This window comes from Acanthaster planci, linkage group LG15, assembly GCF_054643075.1.
Source record: "Acanthaster planci isolate LZ-2023a linkage group LG15, COTS_SCS, whole genome shotgun sequence".
NCBI lineage: Eukaryota > Metazoa > Echinodermata > Asteroidea > Valvatida > Acanthasteridae > Acanthaster > Acanthaster planci.
Genome location: NC_141791.1, coordinates 3674963 through 3697951, shown reverse-complemented (window position 1 = coordinate 3697951; position 22989 = coordinate 3674963). Strand labels below are relative to the sequence as shown.

At 43.9% G+C, this 22989-nt stretch overlaps 2 protein-coding genes across 3 annotated transcripts in view; one reads left to right on the top strand and one right to left on the bottom strand.

Moving 5' to 3' along the window:
* Nucleotides 1-15452, top strand: part of LOC110988199 (telomerase protein component 1-like) — a 24650-nt gene extending 9198 nt beyond the window's left edge. The window contains exons 7-24 of one of the 2 annotated variants that reach the window (XM_022251508.2): nt 314-376; nt 1033-1128; nt 1663-1815; nt 2401-2537; nt 3291-3402; nt 3835-3942; nt 4102-4275; nt 5252-5439; nt 6673-7002; nt 7487-7601; nt 8192-8320; nt 8685-8812; nt 9787-9919; nt 10952-11068; nt 11651-11794; nt 12156-12236; nt 12425-12583; nt 13095-15452. In XM_022251508.2, coding sequence (XP_022107200.2) covers nt 314-376; nt 1033-1128; nt 1663-1815; nt 2401-2537; nt 3291-3402; nt 3835-3942; nt 4102-4275; nt 5252-5439; nt 6673-7002; nt 7487-7601; nt 8192-8320; nt 8685-8812; nt 9787-9919; nt 10952-11068; nt 11651-11794; nt 12156-12236; nt 12425-12583; nt 13095-13223 — 2496 coding nt within the window. In that variant the 3' untranslated portion in view covers nt 13224-15452. The remainder of the gene's footprint in view (nt 1-313; nt 377-1032; nt 1129-1662; nt 1816-2400; nt 2538-3290; nt 3403-3834; nt 3943-4101; nt 4276-5251; nt 5440-6672; nt 7003-7486; nt 7602-8191; nt 8321-8684; nt 8813-9786; nt 9920-10951; nt 11069-11650; nt 11795-12155; nt 12237-12424; nt 12584-13094) is intronic. The other variant, XM_022251509.2, reaches the window with a different exon arrangement.
* LOC110988202 (transmembrane protein 50A-like) lies at nt 14106-22989 on the bottom strand. The gene is made up of 7 exons (XM_022251517.2): nt 22829-22989; nt 21348-21651; nt 20266-20378; nt 19412-19479; nt 18009-18101; nt 17328-17391; nt 14106-17159 (listed from the first exon to the last, which is right to left on the bottom strand). The coding sequence occupies exons 2-7, from the start codon at nt 21444-21446 to the stop codon at nt 17114-17116; spliced, it is 483 nt and encodes a 160-aa protein (XP_022107209.1). The 5' UTR covers nt 21447-21651; nt 22829-22989; the 3' UTR covers nt 14106-17113.

The following is a 22989-nucleotide window of genomic DNA, read 5'->3' as shown; positions in this document are numbered from 1 at the left end:
ACAAAGCACCCTCTGTCGATCGTGTACACAACCTATACCGGTCCAGCCAAGGGCAAGTGCTTGCAACAATCATTTGTCAACCACTGGTCGGTTTTCCCTGGTATTCTCTGCCCAAAGTATAACCCGAGTGCCGGGCAAATTTGAACCAGTAGTCAATGGTCGTCATTCAAACTTGTCCCATATTGGAAAAGGAGCCTTCAAGTGTATGCTATATTGCAGTGAAGGGGTTCATATATATTATTGAAGCACCTGTGAACTGTACTTCAATGCACTCACCCTCTTGTTTTTTTTTCCCAAATCCCATATTTCACAGATCAATGGTTCATCATCACTCCCCTTCTCCTTATCTTCAGCCTCCTCTTCTTTGACCTCGATGGTATCTATCAGTCCATCTCTGTCTCTTTTAGTCAAAACAGTCATTTTTGGTACACGTATCTGGCCATGTGTATGTCAAGGTTGTGAGTATATTGTAAGTTGTCTCAAACGCACAGTTCTGGGTGCCGTCAGCGCACACTCATCGTTGTTCGGTAGTTTTGTTGACCGCCTGTTTGATGGAGCCTTTGTCTGAATTAGCTTTGAAACATTTGTATTTGTACATAATCTGCTAATCAGAACTTGATTTCGACCAAGAGTGACAGAGATGTTGTATGAAATTCATTTTCTTTAGACTGGAAATTATCAAACCAATCTAATGTAGGAGACGTTGTAGTCACTCCTCATGTGAGGATGGTTTTTAAGGTCAGTCACGTTTCTGAGCGTCCGAGCAATTTTATTCTTCAATTTCACTTTTCACAGGCCTTTCCCCCCTCCAATTTCCAGAACTAATTGTGTGATGTAACAAACGGTGTACCTTCGGTTAAGTAACCCCAGCCCTAACTGTTTACGTCGATGTCATTGTAATCAAGATTCACAAGGTTATTGAAGGTGAAGATGACATAAATTAAAGCAACCGCAGTAAACACTGCTTTCCACCCCTTCTGTCATTTCCAAAAAGTTCCGTTTTGATCATACGGTGATATTGTGTGTTACCAGGATGGCCGGGTGTTCAAGTACCAATGCAAGTTTGGTGGAATTGACGTCGACACTGGCAAAGTGCAAATGGAAGGCCTGGACGAGTTTAAGAATATGGTACGCTCTCTCTCAACAGCTGAAAGGCTCAACGGTATCATGAATGCGTAACGGGACGCGCCATGTCTGGAAGCTCATATAATCAGGGCCCACTATTACGATTCTCTCTGGTATAAAGCGAAAAATGTTCACTCACCAAGCAGAGAATTTCCCGCTCACAGTGAGCACATATTTCACAGGTTAGAAAGGAAATTGGGCTTATGTGGATGCATAAATATAAATCCTGTAATAGGATTCTGCACTTCCTCGGTTAGTGTGGAATCATTGGGCTAGCGCTGTGAGCATAGAACGTTAAGCCCAAAATTCAGTGGTTAGCTGGCCACAGAATGGGACCAGATGTTTTGAGAATATTCACATCATTTCTACTTTCCTTTCCTGATTGACAAGTGAACGTTTTAGTCTTAGTATCAGCTGAGTTTGATGTGGGAACCGGGAAGAGTTTCATGAAACAGATGTTTTAAACCCTCAGTGTTATGTAAAGTGCAGCACCCTTGCATCGGGGAGTTATCTCGATTGTTCTGCGCTTTTGGACAGATCTTTCAGTTCTTCAAGACCAGGATCACAGAGCAGTACCCGCTGGACGAGAAGGCCAAGCTGGATCCGTACGAGCAGCAGCGAGAGGCGCACGACGCCTTCATGAAGAGCCGCAGCGCCATCGTCATCGGCAGAAACGACATCTTACAGAAGGTGAGAAATTTGTGGCTGTGGCTTGGTGACTTTAGAATCAAGACAGATCAGTGGTTATTTGGAGGATCAAACATTTGATGTCGCCTGTCTGTTTTAACACGTTATACATATTCATTGGCCCAGCATTCTTCTTTCATTGGTCAGTGTTTCAGCATGTCAGGGAGGTAAATATACATGTATGTAGCTAACTCCCGAATGCATGATCGACATTGCAACTCCTAGCCTTTCTGAAACAGGAAAGTTGTACACCAGTGTTAGCACCTAGACTTCCGATCATGCAACAGTGGTGATTATGTCAAGGTTGGTAGTGGCACCATGCTAGAACTTTCCAGCATCCAGTGAGATGCTGCTCACTGAAGTTACGGCTATGGTTGCGGATAGCAGTAATATCTTCAGCCATGGAAGCCCCTGTCAAGCAGCTTCAGCCAGTTTCCATAGACTCATGTGTTACCGTCAGCTGCAGTCAAGACATTTTGGACACAGCCAGAAGTTAAAGTTTTCAAGTCGGCTTGAGGCATTTTGCCATTGTCAGCAATCTGGCACTGGCGTCGTCGATGTGAAGAAGTTTTTTTTTTTTGATCTCAGATGGAGGAGTATGTGACCGACCTTGGCACAGGGGTGCCCCTGTTATTGCTGGGAGGTCCGGGCTCCGGCAAATCATCCATTATGGCCCGAGTGGCTGACGTAGCAGCGAACAAGGCAGGAAGTGGGGAGATACCAGGGTAAGCGAGGGTACCTGTCAGAACTGATGAGGCTGTTCTGTTCATTTCCTTGTCATCGGAACAGATCTTAATTCTGTTTGACAGACGTGGGGTCGCTTGAACTACATATGGTGATCATTTCAAATTGCACACGATTGTTTTTGTTCGTATACATCTCATTTCTTTTGTCTTTTCATTGATGATCATGAGAGTAAAATACCCCAGGATTGGAACTGTAATGCCTCAAGGTTTCAAGAAGAATAAAACTGTTGGTTCTGGGACGGCTGTCGATAACTTGTTGCGTCTTTGTGAATTCCTTGACATTGATGAGACGACAACACGTAACATTCTGAATGAACATTCATGTACTCATATTTAGGGCTGAGTCAATTCAAATAATTCACTATTCGAATATTCAACCTTCAATTGGATCGAATATCCGGATATTCGGTCGCACCGACCGGCAGATTGTTGATGAACAAACCATACATACAAAATCAGTTGCAATAACACACGCAATTGTACATTATTATCAAAGTAATAGCTTGTCACATCTAGGAGTATGTCCAGCCACGATTTAGCAAGATTGAAGAGATGAACAAGACTTCTTGCGCTGTTGGAAATTTCTATTCCTTTTAAATTGTTTAATGAATAATTTACTTTTTAAATGGTTGTAAGATTTCTGTTGCTTTTCATTTGTACCTAGCAGAAAAGAAATTGCTTGAACACTCTGAAATGTGTATAATTGACCATTTATTTTGTATTTTCATGTAGCGGTGGTGAAAAGGGCTGGCATGTCTTTTATCACTTTGTCGGTGCTATTCCAGGATCCACGGATGTCGAGAAAATGCTGAAGCGATTACTGAGGGAGTTGAAAATGTGCAATGTGAGTACAAGGCCAAGCTGCCCGGTGCAACACTTCCAATTTGTCAGATGATTTTCTAAAACTTCCATTCGAAATAGAAGTGATCCGACAGGAGTAAGGAAACCTTTTCATTGCGCCCATGTTTCTCATGATTGTTGATAAAGCCGACACCGTGTAGTTGCAGTAAGCGGTATCCTTACTGATGCAGGGTCAGTCAAATTGACCCCTTCGCTCTGGGAGACGGCGAGAGCCGCAGCTTTGTGTGAGGATTAGTGCATACCACACATACAGTCTATTCACCATGCAGCTGCTGGTTCAATGGGGCCTGCTGCTGGACAAAGCTTTGCATACTGGGCATACCGCAGCCCAGAAGTCACGGTCAAAAGAATCCCAGGCGTGAAGAGGTTAATATCTGTGTCCAGAGGGATGAATTGTCTGTCCGTTTCCTGCTAGGATTCCAACATGCCCAAGGATTACGAGACGGCTGCCCAACTTGTTGGAAGTGTCCTGTCCAATCCAAACTCCAGTCCGGTCATCATCATCATAGATGCGCTGAACCAGGTGAGGATTTTTTGCCCAAAGCAGAATTCCACATTCCGCTTCTTTCACCTGAGTTAAATCGGCTGCAACCGATTTTGTAATATTCATCGGACTGGTTTTCCAATGCCACTGTGAAACTTTTGGAATCTTTCACTGCACAATCCTATTTTCCCTAAATAGCTGAACGAAGACAAGGTGACCTCCATCCTGAGCTGGTTGCCCCGGAAACTGGCCCCCCAGGTGCGCTGCATCTTTTCCATGATCGACGACACCCCTCCCCACCGTCTGCTGAAGGACAGGAACGTTAAGCCTGAAGAGTTGGCTGTCACGCCACTCGACATGGATTCCAGGAAGGTTGGTTTGGGGTCCGATGAAGATCCCCTGAGTTTTGTAGTTGGGCAATTCCAGAAATTAGGGATCCAAAAGTGTGACTTTTTGTGTCCGTGTTACATTTGACCTTTGTTATTTGACATGGAAATATCGCCAGAATTGTTTTCAAACTATTACTATTTGTTTGGCAGGTAATTTGCATTAATTCATCACTCTTGGAAATTAGAAAATGTGTTCTGAACTTACAAAATCATATGTCAGATGTGACAGGGACACAAAAAAAACCGGACCCCTAATTTCTGGAATTACCCAGCTATCTCAATACAATTTGAGTTGTGGACACTAAGGACGAGTAAAATTTCCGTGGGATGACATCCACTTCATGTGAAAGTGCCGACAAAAAGAGGTGTGGATAGGTGCAAGATATCTTGTCCATTCCCCGTATGCCATATGCGCCTAAGAGTCTCATAAACTGAGATCGTTGCTTATTGAAAATGCTGCCTGTCTCTCATCTTGGTGCCATTAGGAAATTTCAGTTATCGTGCAACATCATTTCCCATTTTTATGATGACTAACCTGGAAAAGGAAGAGCACCAACATTAGACACACCTGAGTTTTCAATTGATTAATAATTGAATGAAAAATATGGGTTTTTTTGTGGTTTGATTGTGTGCACAGTGCCACGGAGTGCACTCATAATCATTCTCAAGCTGTTAAGATGAAAAAACGAGAGATTGTTGAGGTGTGTGGCAAAAGCCAGCTGGGAACCAGTCGTAGAAAGTGCGCATTTGTGCATAGCATTTGGGCCGGTAACCTGTTGTCACCAACCAGATTTAAGTGCATTGAAAAGGCAGGTACATGTACTTTAGAACTATAGATAATTAAACACTGCACTTTTGGTAAACTGTTTCGAGAAATAATTCTTGGCACGAATGAAACTTTGAGATCAGACCCACTGAATGTCTTTTGCCTTTGTGTCGTTCTGTCGCCGTGCCAACAGGAGATAGTTCGGGAGATCCTCGGCCGCTACAACAAGCGACTGGACGCGGAGCAGATGGCAAGCCTGCTGGGTAAGGACTCCTCCCAGAATCCCCTCTGGTTGGCCATCGCCTGCGAGGAGCTTCGCGTCTACGGAGACTTCAGCACCATCACCAAGAAGATCAACTCCCTGTCTGACGGCTTGTTAAAGTGAGTGCAACGATGTAGAGGGCTCCGTTCATTTTGGCTTCAAGTTTGCCCTCTTTAAAAGGATTGCACGGACGTCCGGTGGAGGCATTTTGTCTGTGAATTCCACTTGTTGACGTCAGTTCAGAGATTTCCATTCCATTCCAATGTCATTTTGCACTGACATAGGTTTCTCAATGATGACGCAAGTCAAAGTGGTATGCAAGAATTTTTGGAAGTTAATACAGAGATTATGGGTCCACACATTTGTTCTCTGGCTTTTGGCCACGAATATCCAAGAAATTGTTCTGTGACTTTGACTTTTGGAAGCAGTTGTAGGAATGTCTTTTGCCGTCCTTTTAGATGAGCTTGGCTTGTTCGGATATGTTCAGACTTGTCTTCAGCATGTTGACAATAATTTTAAATGGACATGTCACTGGAGACATCTCTGTTTCAGACATTTTTACATTTGGAAGTGACTTTAATACATGTAAAATTTTGACATGTCTATTGCAGGCAATTTGATTAAAGGTACATCTAGGTTATTCATTGATCAATGCTTTAACCACTACCAGCCGGGGACTCCGGGATCGGAGCCGTATGGTTTATATGTGTGGCCGGGGTCTCCGAACTCGGACAAAGGAAACAAGGCCCTGTAACAAAAGACCGTACTCCGAACAAAAGACCAGGCTGCTGGGCATGACCGGCATTTTTCACTCTCAAAAGTGGTGATAATCCAGCGTTATTTTGAAACCGTATACCAGGGTTTGGGGTATTTAGAGCAAGCGGATTACCACCGGGGACAAAAGCTCTCCACCACCGCAGCGATGAGCCACACAGCACCGCTGCATGCTAATCTGGCCCCTATTGAAAAGAGGTCAGCAGTGCACTGAGCCAGGTTCGTGAACAAAAGACAGCTGTATAACACCGCACAATCTGGGCTCTGTTTACAAGGCTGCAGGCCTGGCTGAAATATTCGGGTGTCAATGAAGGTCACCTGTCAACTTAGAGTAGTGCCTGAAGATTACTCCGTGCGGCTGTAAACGACTGTTAAATGGAATGATGAATTGTTGAAGGATTTTGAAAACGGAAAAAATGATAGTCATGCCGGCCCAGCATCCTCAACATTGAAAAATGCCCCGGTCCGAAGTGGTTAACTATATGCCAGCAAGCCAATTTCTGACAAAAAAGCCAGGTTTAGACAAGGCCCAGCTGTTGCTGTTCAGGTCGTGTGGATCACTTTTTACTGTTGCGCAGTTTGCTGAGCCAAGTCCTGGCGCGCTTCGAGCAGGAGAATGGTGGTTACCTGGTGGTGGCCACCCTCTCGCTCCTGGAGTGCTCCTCCAACGGACTGCTGGAGACAGAGCTGCTCTCTATCCTGGGCAGCGATGACAACATGTCCATCCTCACCAAGAAGGGCCACCGCAAGGACCGGGGCCAGGAGAAGACCCGGGGTGAGCCCCTGCCGGCCATCAAGTGGTCGATGGTGTACCGGGCTCTCCGGCCGTTCCTCAGGCCGTTCGGGGACAGCGGGGAAGGGCGGCTGGACTTCTACCATCGGTCTCTCAGCAAATCCGTCCGGCAAAAGTGAGCTCATTTCTTCTCTTTTTTTTAGCGGTCTTCAAACGTAAGAATTGCTCGGTAATCATTAATAATGAATATTCATAATAGCTGATTATCATATCTTCATCTTTGATAACTTGTGCAGTCTGAATTTGTTGAATCTCTTTATTAGGAAAAAAATTTTCTTTATCTGAAAAAAATGACAAGGTTTCTCATAATTGGATCAATATGGGAGGAACTAGTAAGCTTTGTAACAGTAACTCAAAAGGACTTGTATTTCTTGCTCTTATCAACTGTCATGACTGTTGAGACAAAGCCGCTTGACGAAACCAGCTTGTTAGCTTCGCCATGCCTGAGTTCCGGCGCCCTGTGCCGTCCAGCTTGCAATTCCTCACAACTCCTCCTCATCACCTGACTGACGGGAAAGAATGTGCTAAGCAGGGGGACGAACGGTCACTCCACGTGGGAACGACATTTATACGTGTTGTTAACTTTGTGTTTTCGGCAGATATTTTGGGCTCAAACCGGGCCAAGAAGGGGGCTCAGACAAAATGAGCAAGTGGTGGCACCAGGTGCTGGCCGACTTCTTCGAGCACGAGCAGAACATGGACCGGAAAGTTGAGGTGAGATAAAAACCGGGATGAGAAAAGTGACATTCCTGGACAATCACGCCTCAGACGTATAAGCAAAAATTTTCGAATGATTCCCCTGTTTGCTGTAGGCAAGTTTCAAGAAGAACTAAGATCTTCTAAGATATGCTCAAGAGACAATACAAGTCGTTCCTGGTTTTCAGAGTCTCTCCAAGAAGGCACATCAGGGAGTTCTTTTGAAATAGATGAAAAAACAATACGTTCCACAAAAATTCAGTTGATTCCATTATATATCTTTTCTGTGCAAACCCTTTCTTATGTATTTGAGAGCAAGCCAGTGATGTTTGCCATCGGTATTTTATCTGAACTTGCATTCTCCCGTGTTCTTCTCCAAGAGAATGTTTTTGCAGAAAAAACGTCCACTCATACGCTACGGCCAAGATCATACATATCTCTCCGATCACTGGCTTGTCAAAAAAAGTAGTTGCACTGACCTGCACCGTCAAGAGCTCTTGATTTGATTTAACCATTTTTAGTTGGCTTCATTGCTGTGTAAATCACACCATGAATCAGGCCAACTGTGAAGAAATTCCTTCACAGACCCATCTGTCGCTTGCTTGCAGGAATATCCATACCAACTGGTGAAGACGCACGACCAGGAGAGGTTAGCGCGATGCCTGACTGAGTGGCCCGTGCTGGATCGACTCTTTGACGAGGAGTACAGCTCACAGCTGCTAGCTTACTGGAGGGAGGTACGACAGAAGCGGCTGGAAACCAAGACCAATATTAAACTCAAGGCCTTGACCACAGCGGCTGATTCAACCAGTTTGAAGTTAGGAATCAAGAGGGTGAAGCTGAAAAACGGAGGCCAAGAAAGTGCGAAGAGCAATAACGGACTTTCCTCAACAAATCAAACGATTTTGCACCAAGCGAATAAGTACCCCATTCTACTGATGGCTCGTGGAATGGCCAAATTCTTTTGTACCGTTCTTAAAACAGGCATATTCATTTTTACTCCTAACATTTGTTTGGGGGACCAAGATGTTTATCAAGCAAGTGCTAATAGATCTTGGCACCAAACTTTAAGTGGCGGTTCGTTTGAATGATCCTTTTCAGATTGATAAGGACGGGAAATACTCCAAGATGGAGGAGAACTACAGGGCGAGCCTGAAAGATCTCGAGGCACGACCAGGCATCTCGCAAGAGGAAATCTCCATGAGAAATGAGAATATTGCAAGACTTTTGTAAGTGAAAATGCCAGAGCGGCGCTTGATATAAAGGCTTTATCTAATGATGCTCATGGCGATGGGGGAGTGGTTGGGTTTATTCTGTCCTTTCCATGGAGCAAACCGTAGTTTACAGGTTGGATTTTCCCACTTTTGTTGGCAATCTCCTGTGCTCATATCATTCACTTTCAAAATGCGAGAGAAAAATGGGTGATTGTTGCTGTAGAACTAACTGTCAATTGCCAGTTCTGCTGTGGCTTTGTTGACTTAAAAAAATAGCGTAAGTAGATGAAGCTCGTCAGTGTGGATCATTCTCCTACCCTAAGCCTCAAAGTACACTCCTCGTGTAAACGTCAGTCCTTAGATATGGGGTCAAAGTCAGAATCTAATCCAGCCACTAGTCCTAAGGACAGGCAAAGACAAATTTGAACAGACGGTTTTGGCTTGTTCACAAATTTACAATCTCCCATTTTGTCGTGAATCTTTTGACACCGGTGAACAAGCCTTCACATCGTCATCTGAAATACTGGGAGCAGTTGTAGCATGGCCTCATATAGCAGCCAGGAGTGCGAGGTTTAAAGACTTCCCTGGGAGAGGACAGACAGTCTTTGACTTTGGCTGGCAGATATTTCCATCCTAGATGAAACCCTGGTGCGCGTGTTGTTCAAACCTGCTGTGATTTCAAATGGGCAGTATCAGTAGGAAGGCCTACCATACGACTTATGAACAGGTTAAGAACTTCAGTGAAAGCTAGTGCTATCCTGAGGCTGTGTCCAAATTATGTGGCTATGGCTAGATGAAACGCATGCACCTAGGGAAGCCATGCCCAAGCGGCTACAACATTTCCCATGGACTTGTGTGCCAATTGTCAGCCACAGTCCCATGCTAACTCTCATGCTTGGATCACAACATTCGGGCTTCAGCCATTTCCCATAGACTTGACTGTTGCAGTTAGCCGCAGCCTCATGCTAACTCTCACGGTTCAATCACAGCATTCAGGCAGGTCTATACAACCACGCAAAGGATCTCATAGACAAGGCAGTGTCCCTAGAGCAAGAGCACCTGGGTTCCAGACCAGAGAGAATGGTGGAGCTCTATGCACTCATGGCCGAGCTTTATGACGAGGTGGGTGAAATAAACCTGATTACTGAAACCAGTTAGGTACTTGTTATCCAGGTTTTGTGACCCAAATGTATAACCAAGCTAGCACCTTCTGTAATAAACCACCGTCAACTAGTAGAGGACGGTTATCTGGTTTATGGTATGGGTAATAGTTAACCACTTCGTGCCGGGGCATTTTTCAACGTTGAGGATGCTGGGCCGGCATGACTATCATTTTTTCCGTTTTCAAAATCCTTCAACATTTCATCATTTCATTTAACAGTCGTTTATAGCCGCACTGAGTAATCTTTAGGCACTACTCTAAGTTGACAGGTGACCTTCATTGACGCCCGAATATTTCAGCCAGGCCTGCAGCTTTGTAAACAGAGCCCAGATTGTGCGGTGTTATACAACTGTCTTTTGTTCACGAACCTGGCTCAGTGCACTGCTGACCTCTTTTCAATAGGGGCCAGATTAGCATGCAGCGGTGCTGTGTGGCTCATCGCTGCGGTGGTGGAGAGATTTTGTCCCCGGTGGTAATCCGCTCGCTCTCAATGCCCCAAACCCTGGTATACGGTTTCAAAACAAGGCTGGATTATCACCACTTTTGAGAGTGAAAAATGCCGGTAATGCCCAGCAGCCTCGTCTTTTGTTCAGAGTACGGTCTTTTGTAACAGGGCCCTGTTTCCTTTGTCCGAGTTCGGAGACCCCGGCCACACATATAAACCATACGGCTCCGATTTCGGAGTCCCCGGCTGGTAGTGGTTAACTTATTACAACACATTCTTAAGTATTGCCTTGTAAAATCTAAAGTAGGGTATGCTGCTAAACCTGGTTAAAACAGTTACGTTAGTAATTTAAAACGTTTCTTTCAAATTCTTAAAATTGTGTGAAGTCAGTAACCGTTGTCTGTTATGCATTCTCTGATCAATTATACAAGTGTTCCCATAGTCTTGGTAAACCCTTGTGTACCAAAAATTCCAGGACAAATTGAGAAACCAGAACAATTTTCAGTTAAGTCTGCAAATTGCACAATTTTTTTGGTTCTTCTGTCAGCTGTGCAAGCTCCACGATTTCATCACGAGGGAGCAGCTCAAGGAACTGAGGCCAGCCATTGACTTCAACCGGCGATCCATCAAGATCAGGGAAACCTTGGAAGGAGAGAGGCACAAGGTAAGCGGGCGATTTTCATTTCATGCCTGCAAAGATCCCTGGGATACAAGAAGAACTGCAACCAGAACACCGATTTTCTATTCTCTATCTCACTGCTGCAAGTTACTATCTGACCGTAGCACAATAGAACGTTGCTGTGAGCTTCAAGCTGTACCAAGAGAGGGCGCACTTTTCTTGGCAACAGAGGCTCCCTTGGTTGGAACCGAACTTCGCTGGTTTCGCAAACAACTAGGAAATGCACACGTTACGGTCGCATCGCTACCAACAAAATGAACACTCTCGACCAAACTGGCTCTTTTCAACCTGTGAGGGGGTGTTTCTGCTCGAGGCGGATCGTCAGTGAGGAAATCATCGGCTCTAGATTCTGATTCTAAGTTATAACTCTGATGACAACATAATTATTGGCTGTACGGAGAGAATAACTAGCTGCGGCAAGATAGTAACTCACCACGGCAACGTACCAATTCGACCCAAATAAAGTTTTAATGTGCAAAGCAGAGAAATCTGAAATTTCTAACACGTTCCCTTGGCAACTTGAAATGCACCTGTAATAACACCCTGACTGGGCATCTCTTGTTGCAGTACAAGATGGCAGACTCGGTGATGCGCCTGTCTTTCAATCTGAACAACTGGTCCGAGTGCGGGGGAGACTCCTCGCTGTCCGCGGAGGAAGCCCAGGATGAGTCGGTCGTGCAGGTCGACGAGGCCATTCGACTCTTCAAGGAGGTAACCTCCAACCCCCTTCCCCCCCGCTGAAACAGTATCCCAGTGCCAACAGTTACTGATCGCAACACCGCCGCTAGTCAGTAAACACAAGCAAGCTCAGTGGTCAAGAGGTTAAGACGTCTCCACGCTCGATTCGAAGCAGAAAGTCCAGCCTTGAATCTCTCCACATTTGCCTCTTCACTGGAAGCATGTTGATTTCTCTGCAGATGACCAACAAACACATCGGTCTGATCTGATGCATCTTCTGAAGTCACAATTCAGCAATTCATGCCCCATGCTTGGTTGTCCATAGAGCACACCACAGTTTCCTTGACAGAACACCTATGCAATATCACTTAATTGGTACCTTCTTCATTCGTAGATTGGTGATCTAGGTAAAGAGGCTGAAGCCAGCATGACCAAGGCCATTGTCTTCCCTCGCGGTGAACCAGAGCAACTAGAGGTAAGTGACGCACGACATGCCAGCTCGAACGTGTACAGAACGTGCCAGTCAGCTTATAGGACCAGCGTCTCAAAAGACCTGTGACAAGTCTCGCTTTGAAGCTTGCGCAGTCTCGTTACTGAACTCTTCCATCACAAATGCACGAGAATGATGGTTCTTGAAATCTAATTTCTCCGTCTCATTAACAGTGGTACGAGTTGGCCCGAGAGCAATGCCAGCAAGCCTACGGCGAGAACTGCAAGCTCATGACCCGAATCATGAGCAACACCGGCATCTACTACGAGGACAGGAGCGACTTCCAGATGGCCTACGACTACTTCGTGCAGTGGCACGAAATCTCCAGAGAGGTGAGCAAATGCTTTACTCGTGCCCTGTATGACTTGACGAGTGTTGAATTGGCGTCTGTATTGATGACTTGGCATTTTTACACATGCACCATTCTGTGAAGCCAATGTGGGTTCACAGTCCACTGAGCACCATGAGAAAGCACACAGTAAACAAAGTGTGGCGTCATCATAAGAGAGGTCTGTTGCACACCACAGTTGCCCTGTTCCTGTAGCTGATTTAGAGGGGGAAGGACGTACCCCTCTCCATTTATCAAAGTTGGTTTTCTATTTTGGGGGGAAATCTGGCCCTTTTTCCCCCATTTGTTTCTTATCGACTTAAATTGAAGAGAAAATGTTCGCTCAGATAGAAAAAGTGTCCTGGTTAAAGTCTTTGCCATGGCCGAGAAAGATATCGGGGTATCTATCAGGGCAGCATTGTAGCTGGGAAGTGAACAGACTGAATCATACGTGTATATCATTTGATCAAGATTTGTATTGGTGAGGGACTGATACCGTTTCTGTTCTGCCTCAGGTTTTCGGTGAGCAGCACCCCAAGACGTTATCAGCCCACAGCTGCATCAACGAGCCCCGCTACCGACAGATCCAGGCGCGGCGGGATCAAGAGAGGCACATGAACCAGGAAAATGCCAATGCGCGGTAGGCAGGGGGGTGGCTGGGAACAGTCACCGGTCCGGTCGAATATTACCAGCTGCCGCCGGAAGTAACACAGGCACCAAAGCAAGCTAATGGCTGGAGCCACCTCCCATTAGCCTTTGGAAGCGTGGCAGGCACCGTAGAGGGTGCTGTTTGAAGGGGGTAGTTTGGAGGAAACACCGAAGACTTCACCCGCACTGAATAGCGCCCTCCTATTGTGTCCACCATACCTCAAATATGATTATGGACACGTGTCGATTCCGGCCGCAAAGGACATGGTTCACTCCCAGGAGTCTGAACTTGTTCAAAGGTTCTCTACCGTTTCTGCACGCTCAGCTAGTGGAGCACTTGCACTGAATTTATTCAGATTTTGCTCGACTAGAAAGTTCCCGAGTACACACTCTACGGTTCTTATCAGAACCATGCCTCTTCCAAAAGAGATCCACACGGTGTTACCGCAAGCCCCCTCTTTAGTAGAAAGTTCTCCAAGATGAAATCTTTAGATATTTTGAATGACCCTTGTGCCCGTTTTGCTTTTTTATTATTCCATTGTAAAGACTGCCGATGGAGCCTTACTTTGAGGCTGAAAGAAGTAGATCTTTGTGTCTATATATAATGGACGAGTTTATCACCTCAAATTATAATAGTTTGTTTTTAATTAAGCAACATAGGTTTGTACAGGAATGAATAATTGGGCATGTTTTTGGAGTCTTTTTTGCTCAGATCTTTTAAACTTTGTTATAAAATTGAAATTTGAAGCCTTATTTTCCATGTTATTTTTATGGCACTTAGTCTATCAAGAAAAGGGTAATCAGAGATATTTTCACGCACCGAATGAACCAAGTCAGAGCCGCCTCAACATCAGAGTGAAAGACAAATAGACCCACACTGTCAGATCTGAAAACCTTTTATTTTCATCAATTTTTATGTACACGGGCAATTACTACAGAATACTACACCACAGTAACATACTTGCATGCAAATCAAGTTCATATCTGAAAACGTTCCCGACGTCTTCGGACTTCAACTTTTGGAAACCTACCCTCCGTGAAAGAGGGATGCAGTTTTAAAAGATTTACATAAAAATCATGTAATTATGCAATGGTGACAAATAAATATTTACAGCAGGTTTTCTTGAGTTTGTATAAAACAAAAGATTGTGTGGTTTGGACTTTGGGGCAGAATTATAGAGAAGCTGACAGAAATGATTGTTTTCTGCTTTTGTCAGCCATGGTGAGGTCAGTGACCTTCTCATGCATGTACAATATTTCTGAAGCACTTGGCGTTTTAATTAAGCAGTGTGTAGTGAGCATTATGTACCAAAACATTTCAGACTGGTTAGTTGATCTCTCTCAAATGATGTGACTTCTGAAAAGGTTGCCACGTGCATCGGCATTCTGGACGTCCAATTTTCTTGATGCGCATCTGCTGCACGGCGTTTCAAAGATATTTGGACCAACACAAATGTGAGCATAGCGTACATGCACAACATCTGCACGCACTCCTGATGGTGTTGAATACGCAGCCGGAAATTCCTTACGAAGATGGTGTCCTATGAGACAGATCTCTACTGAAACTCACGACAGTTTCCATCCAGTTTTGTCAAGGGAAGCCCAGGAGAAATTACCCAAAACACATTTTTAACAGGCTGTGAAAACGAAGAGCTAAAGAATTGATCATCTAAGCAAGCAAGCAGTACTAATGTTTTGATGAGCAGAGTCAATCAACAGCGAATATTTGCCTGTACCATACGACAGTTTCAGAATTTCAGACTTACTCTAAAAAGCTGGTTAACATGTGTAATATCCCTGTGTCAGGACCTTCAATTGTGCCCAGTGCAAATATACAGAGAGATTCTATTGGACTGGCACTGTGCTCTTTACTAGCATAGCTCACTTTGTGTTTGTTTTCTGTGGCAACTTTCCTACTTTATGTATCCCAAAATTATCCCTGCATAAAAGCCTCTAATTTACTAGCCCAAAGAACTCGGGCGTTCATGAGGAAAATTCAAACGAAAAGTAGTCGTGTGGCTCATGGTAAGGGGACTCCTCTGCAGTCGAGTGTGGTCACTGCTTGAGCTTAAATAGACCACAGTGCTTAGTCATACTTCTATAAATGTCCTAAGGACAGCATCATTTCCTTTGAGGTAAAAAGGGCTGCAATTGTTTTGTGTATACTTTGATATGTCGTTCTCTATGTACAGATAATAAAAGTGTGCAGTATGGAAAAAGTTGAACATCCCACGCTGCGTTTGCTGATGCATTCCTTGTATGATCTATGTACGAATCATGCAAGTAAAGAAACAATGTACATGTAACTGGGTTGGGATTACGCCCTGTTCCAGTCCTGCACCTGACAGATAATCCACCGCCACAGACCTTTACCACAATGCTGCCATGTTTGTCTTATTCCCTGTAGACCCACTGGCAATAGTAATACAACTCTGCCTGGTGATAAATGGGAACAGACTGTTTTCCCTTCCAGCCGTGGCTTCGTTACCCTACTTTTAATGGTAAGAAAGCAAGATGGCTGCCCCGTGATAGAGGTCTATGGACTGCGTGCACATACTTTGAGCACAGAGCTTTTGAGATTGCATAATTACTTGCTACACCACAATAACAATTCCTCTCTCCCTGCAATCTCTCTGGCCTGGTTCGCATTAAAGTGAGCATTGTTATTGAATCAAGTACCTATTCAAAGCCTTCATTTGACCCTCAACTTCTGTTGGCGATCCTCAGGGTGATGCCACGGCACCGAGATTTTGACTTACGGTGAATTTATCAAGGCCATATTCTGACTACAAGCACTAAAATGACTCGTTTCTACTCTGAGAGGCTGAAATAAGGCATTGTGCATTTTAAAAGTGCGTGCTGCTCAGCCTGCCACCAAAAAAAAATTGTTTCTGAAAAGACAATCTCATAATCGGTTCTATTTCCTGAACACTGAACGGTGTGCACCAGAAGTGCAATTTCTCACCAGTAGATAAAAAATTGACAATCCGCAAATGACGGCTCAAATTACCTCGACGTCCATTATAAATGACATCCGAGCACTTTATTTCTGTGTCCAATTTCCCTCTGAATTCCTATCTGGAGCAAATGGGTTTTTCCGATTGGAATAGATTGTTTTCCTGCAGCTGGCCAGTCCTTCCTTCGTTTTCTATCCATTCAGGAGCTGGACAATCCGCAATTATTTGGAGGTCAAAAGCAGCTCAATTTTCAGCTTTCTCCTTACGACACTTTGCGTCATGTGACCAGCTCAATTTTCAGCTTTCTCCTTACGACACTTTGCGTCATGTGACCAGCTCAATTTTCAGCTTTCTCCTTACGACACTTCACGTCATGGGACCAGCTCAATTTTCAGCTTTCTCCTTACGACACTTTGCGTCATGTGACCAGCTCAATTTTTCCCAGCTTAGAGTCATGTTTCATGAACATTATGAAAAGCTATGCCACTAGTGATTGTCCAAGAGGAAAACCCTCCCCGATTTTCTCAATGTTTGCACATTTTGTAGTCCTTCGACAGCTCTCAATCTAATCTCCCTTGTCACTGAGTTGACTACAGTTTCACCTAAACTGTAACTTCTGTTAAAAAACATCTCGATTGAACTAAAAAAACTTCAATTTGAGCCTCTCACAATCTAGAGCTATTAGCATACTGCATGATTGATTTACGACTTTTATACAACACAGAATTAATTCTCTGGACTAAAATAAAAAAAACCAAAATGTACACACAAATTTGTACTTAAATAAATGCATACGCAACAACAAAGTGTACAGCTAAAGCTGTCACAATGTTAGTATTTGGGCTGTAACTTAAACAGCTTGGACCTGAACAAGCACAAACAAACTTAAGCAGTAATCAATAAAAACAGGTGTTCTGCATGTCCCAGGCTTACTCCCACAAGTCTTCCGTTCGACCAAACTTGAACACGATTCCCCTGTACAGACGCAAAACAACAATTCATTAATCCTCTTGGGTAATGGATGTTCGTCTTCAACACTATTCTGTCCCTTCTCCAAAAACTCCTGCAAGGCATTCTAAATTTTGATATTATTTTAGGCGCTCGGCTCTCGTTAAGGGCAAAAAAACCAAAGACAATACTCACGACACAAAGATCAGGAAATTCTGGAAGAAGATTGCTATGCCTGGGTAAGATTCTGAAAATTGTTCTGTTGAGGGAAAAAAAAACGGTCAAGCCTTGAATGGTTTATCTTTTAGAAGCAGCGGGTCACATTGTTGCCTTTTAAAAGGCACTGCCCGAGAGAAAACTAACCTGCCCTACATAACCAATTCATGCCAGAGGATTTGCAACCTGTTGACAATTTTCAGAGACATTCAAAAGCTCAGGAAGCATGGTGAGACTATCTGCCAATTCCCACTCAGAGTAGCAGGTGATGTTGATTTTGTGCATACAAATATCGATGTGCATGTACGTGTGCATGTGGTTTGACCATTCCATGCAGGCCAACGGGGTGCGTTTACCTGGCTTTAAGCAGATTAACAAAATCATCTTAAAGGTCGGGGGAGGATACACAGCAAATTCTTCAGACAATTCTGTGACAGTTTTGTGGCAGAACTTGAAATGTCCAACAGCTACAGAAAATTATTCCCGGGCGTTACGATTTGCCTTCAGGAATTCTTTCCCAAAATACAGAATCTTGTTGAAAACGATTAGCCTTCCGGCTGCAGTCTACCATATTCTTTGGCATGTAAAACAAAAGAGGCAATTGACCTGAGTTTAATACACAAGAGTAGAATGGACAGCTTGTTGGATCTTTAAACTTACTGTTGACCACGTAGGGCCCAAAGAGAATCCAGCTGGCACCAATTAGTCCACCAAAGGCCAAGAGGAAACCAACAAAGAGCCAGAGACGGGCTCCTGAAATAAAACAAACACAAAAGTCATTAAGAACAAGAAAGCTGTTAGAAAAAAGTGCATACACCAGTGTTGTAGGCAGGTCCATCACAAGTACCTGCAGGTCCATTGCAAGTTCCTGCAGGTCCATCACAAGTCCCTGCGGGTCCATCACAAGTCCCTCCAGGTCCATCACAAGTCCCTGCAGGTCCATGGCAAGTTCCTGCAGGTCCCTGCAGATCCATCGCATATCAACCAAACAAGTCAACCAGTCTTAAGCCACATCAAAAGCTATTCAAATGAACTCTGACTAGAGCATTTCTTCGCCACTGTGCACCCCACTACTTATGACTGGCCTTGTGAAAGGAATTATGACTGGCCTTGTGAACAGACTTATGACTGGCCTTATGAATGGACTTATGACTGGCCTTGTGAACAGACTTAAGACTGGCCTTGTGAACGGACTTATGACTGGTCTTGTGAACGGACTTATGATTGGCCTTGTGAAAGGAATTATGACTAGCCTTGTGAAGGGAATTATGACTGGCCTTGTGAAAGGAATTATGACTGGCCTTGTGAGCTTGTGAACAGACTTATGACTGGTCTTATGAACGGACTTATGACTGGCCTTGTGAACAGACTTATGACTGGCCTTGTGAACGGACTTATAACTAGCCTTGTGAACGGACTTATGATTGTCCTTGTGAACAGAGTTATCACTGGTCTTGTGAACGGACTTATGACTGGTCTTGTAAACGGACTTATGACTGGTCTTGTGAACAGACTTATGACTGGTCTTGTGAACGGATTTATGACTGGTCTTGTGAACGGACTTATGACTGGCCTTGTGAAAGGAATTGTAACTGAACTTATGGAACTGAAAGGAACTTATGGCAGGTCTTATGATGGACTTGATTACAACTCTAATAGGCAAACCAAGTGCCATCCGAAGAGGGAATCATCCTGACCCTTTGAGACATATTAAACCCCATGCATAATAACTAACAGTGGCTTGACTCTATACACATGTACCTTAAGCAATCCATGAAAATCCTTTAAATTTGGAAGGCTTAAAACTAGTGATAAAAATTCCAGTTTTTATGAAAGGCTGTTTGTAAACAGCACGAGTTCTGAAAATTCTGACAGAGGAAGCAAATGTCTGAAGTGAGATCTAATTAATCATTATGCCAAAGCTTCCAACACCAAAACTTTGTAGACAAAGAGGCCTCTTTGGACTGCAAATACACGTACATGTATTTCTCCACATCATTGTGGAATTTGCAAGCTTCTGAAATAAGGTCTTTAACCCAGGGGGGCATGGTGTCATTTTGTACCTCTTTGTCCAATGCATCCCGTGTTGTATGAGTCGCCTCTAACCTGGCCCGCGGACACTGCATTAATCCTGCAACACAAAATGGGTGAACATAAAGCTATCCTCAGCGACAGATGTCTCGCAAGAATGGAAAGAATTTCAGTTGCTAACATACAGCTCACACTGAATCACACAGTTCTGTCACTTTAAGCAAAGAATCTCCGTTGACAACAGCAAACAATTTTCAGCTAACTGCTTACAGATTTCGTGAAACAGAAAGGAATTTCCGCATACTTCCCCCCAAATAGTTATGCTTCCTGTATTCCCTACCTAACGTACTTAGACAGTTCCACCCTGAAGTCACGGGGGGGGGGGAGTTTTGGGAAAATATGAAATTGGAAACAAAGGGAAAGAAAGGTCTATTTCTGTGTGAATGTGGTGCAAAAAGGTCCAATAGGTTTAATTACGCACGCAACTACGGCAGTACAATTGAATTATGTTCATTTCATTTGAAACAAATGAAATTGAACCTAACTGTTGCTATTTTCAACCCATAAACACTTAGCTGCACATGGAATCATAAAAAATGTGCACAAAAAATTTTCCTAACGTACCTACCTACCCACCCTGTTTTCAAATGCAGCGTAAAAGCAAGAACTCTGTGGCCTTGTGCGCACGTGCACATCACGTGACTATTCAGAATTCACAGTTACATGTAGGCCGGTAATCAAGCGTGCAATCTGCCAACAGTTTACAAAATTACAAACAACTGCAATCACACGGGCTTGTTGGGAGCTGTCCATGGGAAAAGTATGAAATATCTTTCACTTCAACACAGTGAGAAATAAGCGTCTTTACAGGAGGTGAAGTACTTACATGAAGAAGGCTATCGTTGAGACCACTCCACAGACGTGATAGGCTTTGACCAGTTTGTCGTCCTGGGGATAACATGCTGCGGCATCTATGGCTAACCACCAACCCGCAAAAAACTGCAAAACACCGATAAACACGACGAGAGCGAAACATGAGACTGATGTAACAAAATGGGTCAAATGAGTACATGTATTTCATTTTTGTGCTGACTGAAAGAGATTCAAAACACGACACCAACAGAAATGACTGCGGCCAATTTCATAGAGCTGCTTAACCCTCCTATGCTGAAGTCACTCTTTGGTTCATTTGGTAAACACCTCAATGAAGCACAGCTGTGTCGTGCTGAGCACTGCACCAACAGTCCCTCACAGGAATATCAGATTGCCCTTTTGTGCTGCCCAACAACTGTGCTTCACTGTTTCATGTGCATAATTGTGCAGTAAACCAAATGCAGTGAAGAGGACTGCACAAAAGACCCTGGGTCATTTTGTGCTGGCAATCTACTGTGTACACACTGAACCTGTGCATTTTGAGTTCCATATAGAAACTATATGCTCACCAGTGACTGTGGGCATTTGTGCTGTAAAACCAAAGAAGGGTTAATGCACAAAAGTTGCTTAAGTGTGAAAAAACCTCGCTTGACAAATCAGGTTACCAGCCAAAACTCTTTGGGATGTATATTGTTTTGGAATGGTATTCATCAGTCTTTTGGTTAGCATGACAATCACATAGATTTTGAGCTGGTAACCTTTGGTTTTTTAAGCAAGTTTTTTTGTGCTTAGGCAAATTTTGTGCTTAAGCAGCTCTATGAAATTGGCCCCCGCTGGTGATGGATTTACAAACGAGTAACGCATGGCAGGGGCAGTTTTTGGGGTGGGACCTGGATATGTGAAGGGGAATTTAGCCCCAAAATTCTCCATCCTGACCTCATCTAGTGGGCTTGCCTCATTTTGGACACAAAAATGCTTGCCGTAAGGCAACATGTTCCTACTTTTGCCTCAAAAAAAAGGAAGTCTCTCTTTGCCACAACTCAGGGATAATGATGGGTGGAGTCAAGAGCCAGTCGTTTCCCTTCCCCGACTCACCAGGATGCCGGCGGCGACGGAGGCAATGAAATTCCGCTTCTCCCCGAGCTCACACCATTCTGGCAAGTGGCACTCAACACGGTCTAAGCAGCCAGACATCTCGGCAGGCCGTGGCACCTACCCAAGCACGCGTGTCACACCAACGTGCGTGTCGGAATCTCCGAAAGAACTTCACCAAGCAAATATTTTTTCCCTGACCCGCGTGTTATGGAATTCCCTTCATATGAGGGTGGTTTTTGCAGTGACCTCTGCTACTTGAAAATTTCCACTGGAAGCCTGTCTTCGATGTTGCAATGTACGACTCCTAAAAGAAATCACAATTGAAGTGGTTGTGAATTATTGTAAGGTACTACATTCAACCTCCGTGTTTGCACAAACATGGCAAAAATATCAACTGATCACAATCGTTTGTAATGTTCAGTAAATAAGCCTACAAAGCAATTACTTTCAGAACTGTAAGGTTTATATAAACCTTATAGATAGCCATGTGCAAACTTGCATAAACACATTTTGGGTGTTTTGATTGGGCCAACTTACTCTGCCTTCACAGCTATTTGTGCAACCAAATTTCATACATGCCATCTTGGTGAAGTTAGATGTCGGACGGGGAGGTTTATTCACCTTATATCCTCTTTAAAATGATGAAATTCTTGAGTATTTTGGCCATCCACGCGACAAAAAATCAGCAACATCACTGAGCATGTACTCTCAACAACTGTCTGATGTGTAATAGCTTGACCAGTTGCAACACAACTCATATCTTTTCCTTTTGCTTTCCTGACCGCATGCAAATGAAAGCTGAGCTATGATTGGTCATTGGAATGGAAACAAATTGGGCCAATAACAGTGCAGCTTTCATCTGTAGGTGTCAGGAAAACATTAGGAGCTGTGTTACGATTGGTCAAGCTACTACACAGCTGACAGTTATTGAGAGTACATGCTCATCAGTGATCAGGTGATGCTGCTGATTTTCTGTAGTGTGGATGGGCAAAATGCTCAAGAATTTCACCATTTTAATGAGGATACAAGGTGAATAAACCTCCCCATCTGACATCTAACTGTGCCAACATGACCAAGAAGGCATGTATGAAATTTGGTTGCACAAATAGTTATGATCAGACGATGGAACTAAGTTGGCACAATCAAAACAACCAGAATGTGTTTATGGGAGTTCGTACACAGCTAGCTACCTACAAGGTTTGTAGAAACCCAAGTTACAGTTCTGGAAGTAACATCTGATATGAAATATACAATGAATAGCAATGCCATCACCACGACACAAGCATGATTCACGGTCATACATATATGGATACAGTCACAACGGTGAACTTTGGTCATCGAATAAGCAAATTAAATTCAATTCCGTCAGAGAAGTGTTTCTGCATGCAACGTAATCACGGCAATTTCAGTAACCAAAGCACAGTCCACATGTAAATACCCAGCAAAGCAAAATTATTGCCTTAAAATACGGCAAAACTTACCAGATGCACTTGTTGATTAACCTGGTAGCGTGAAAAAGATTTTTCAAACGGTAACGCAAACTGACAAAATTACCCAAATTTCCGTACCACCATGACCACGCAGCTAATCACACGCCCTAGTTTTTTTAATAACCTGTGATCATAATTTTTTTAGTTAACTT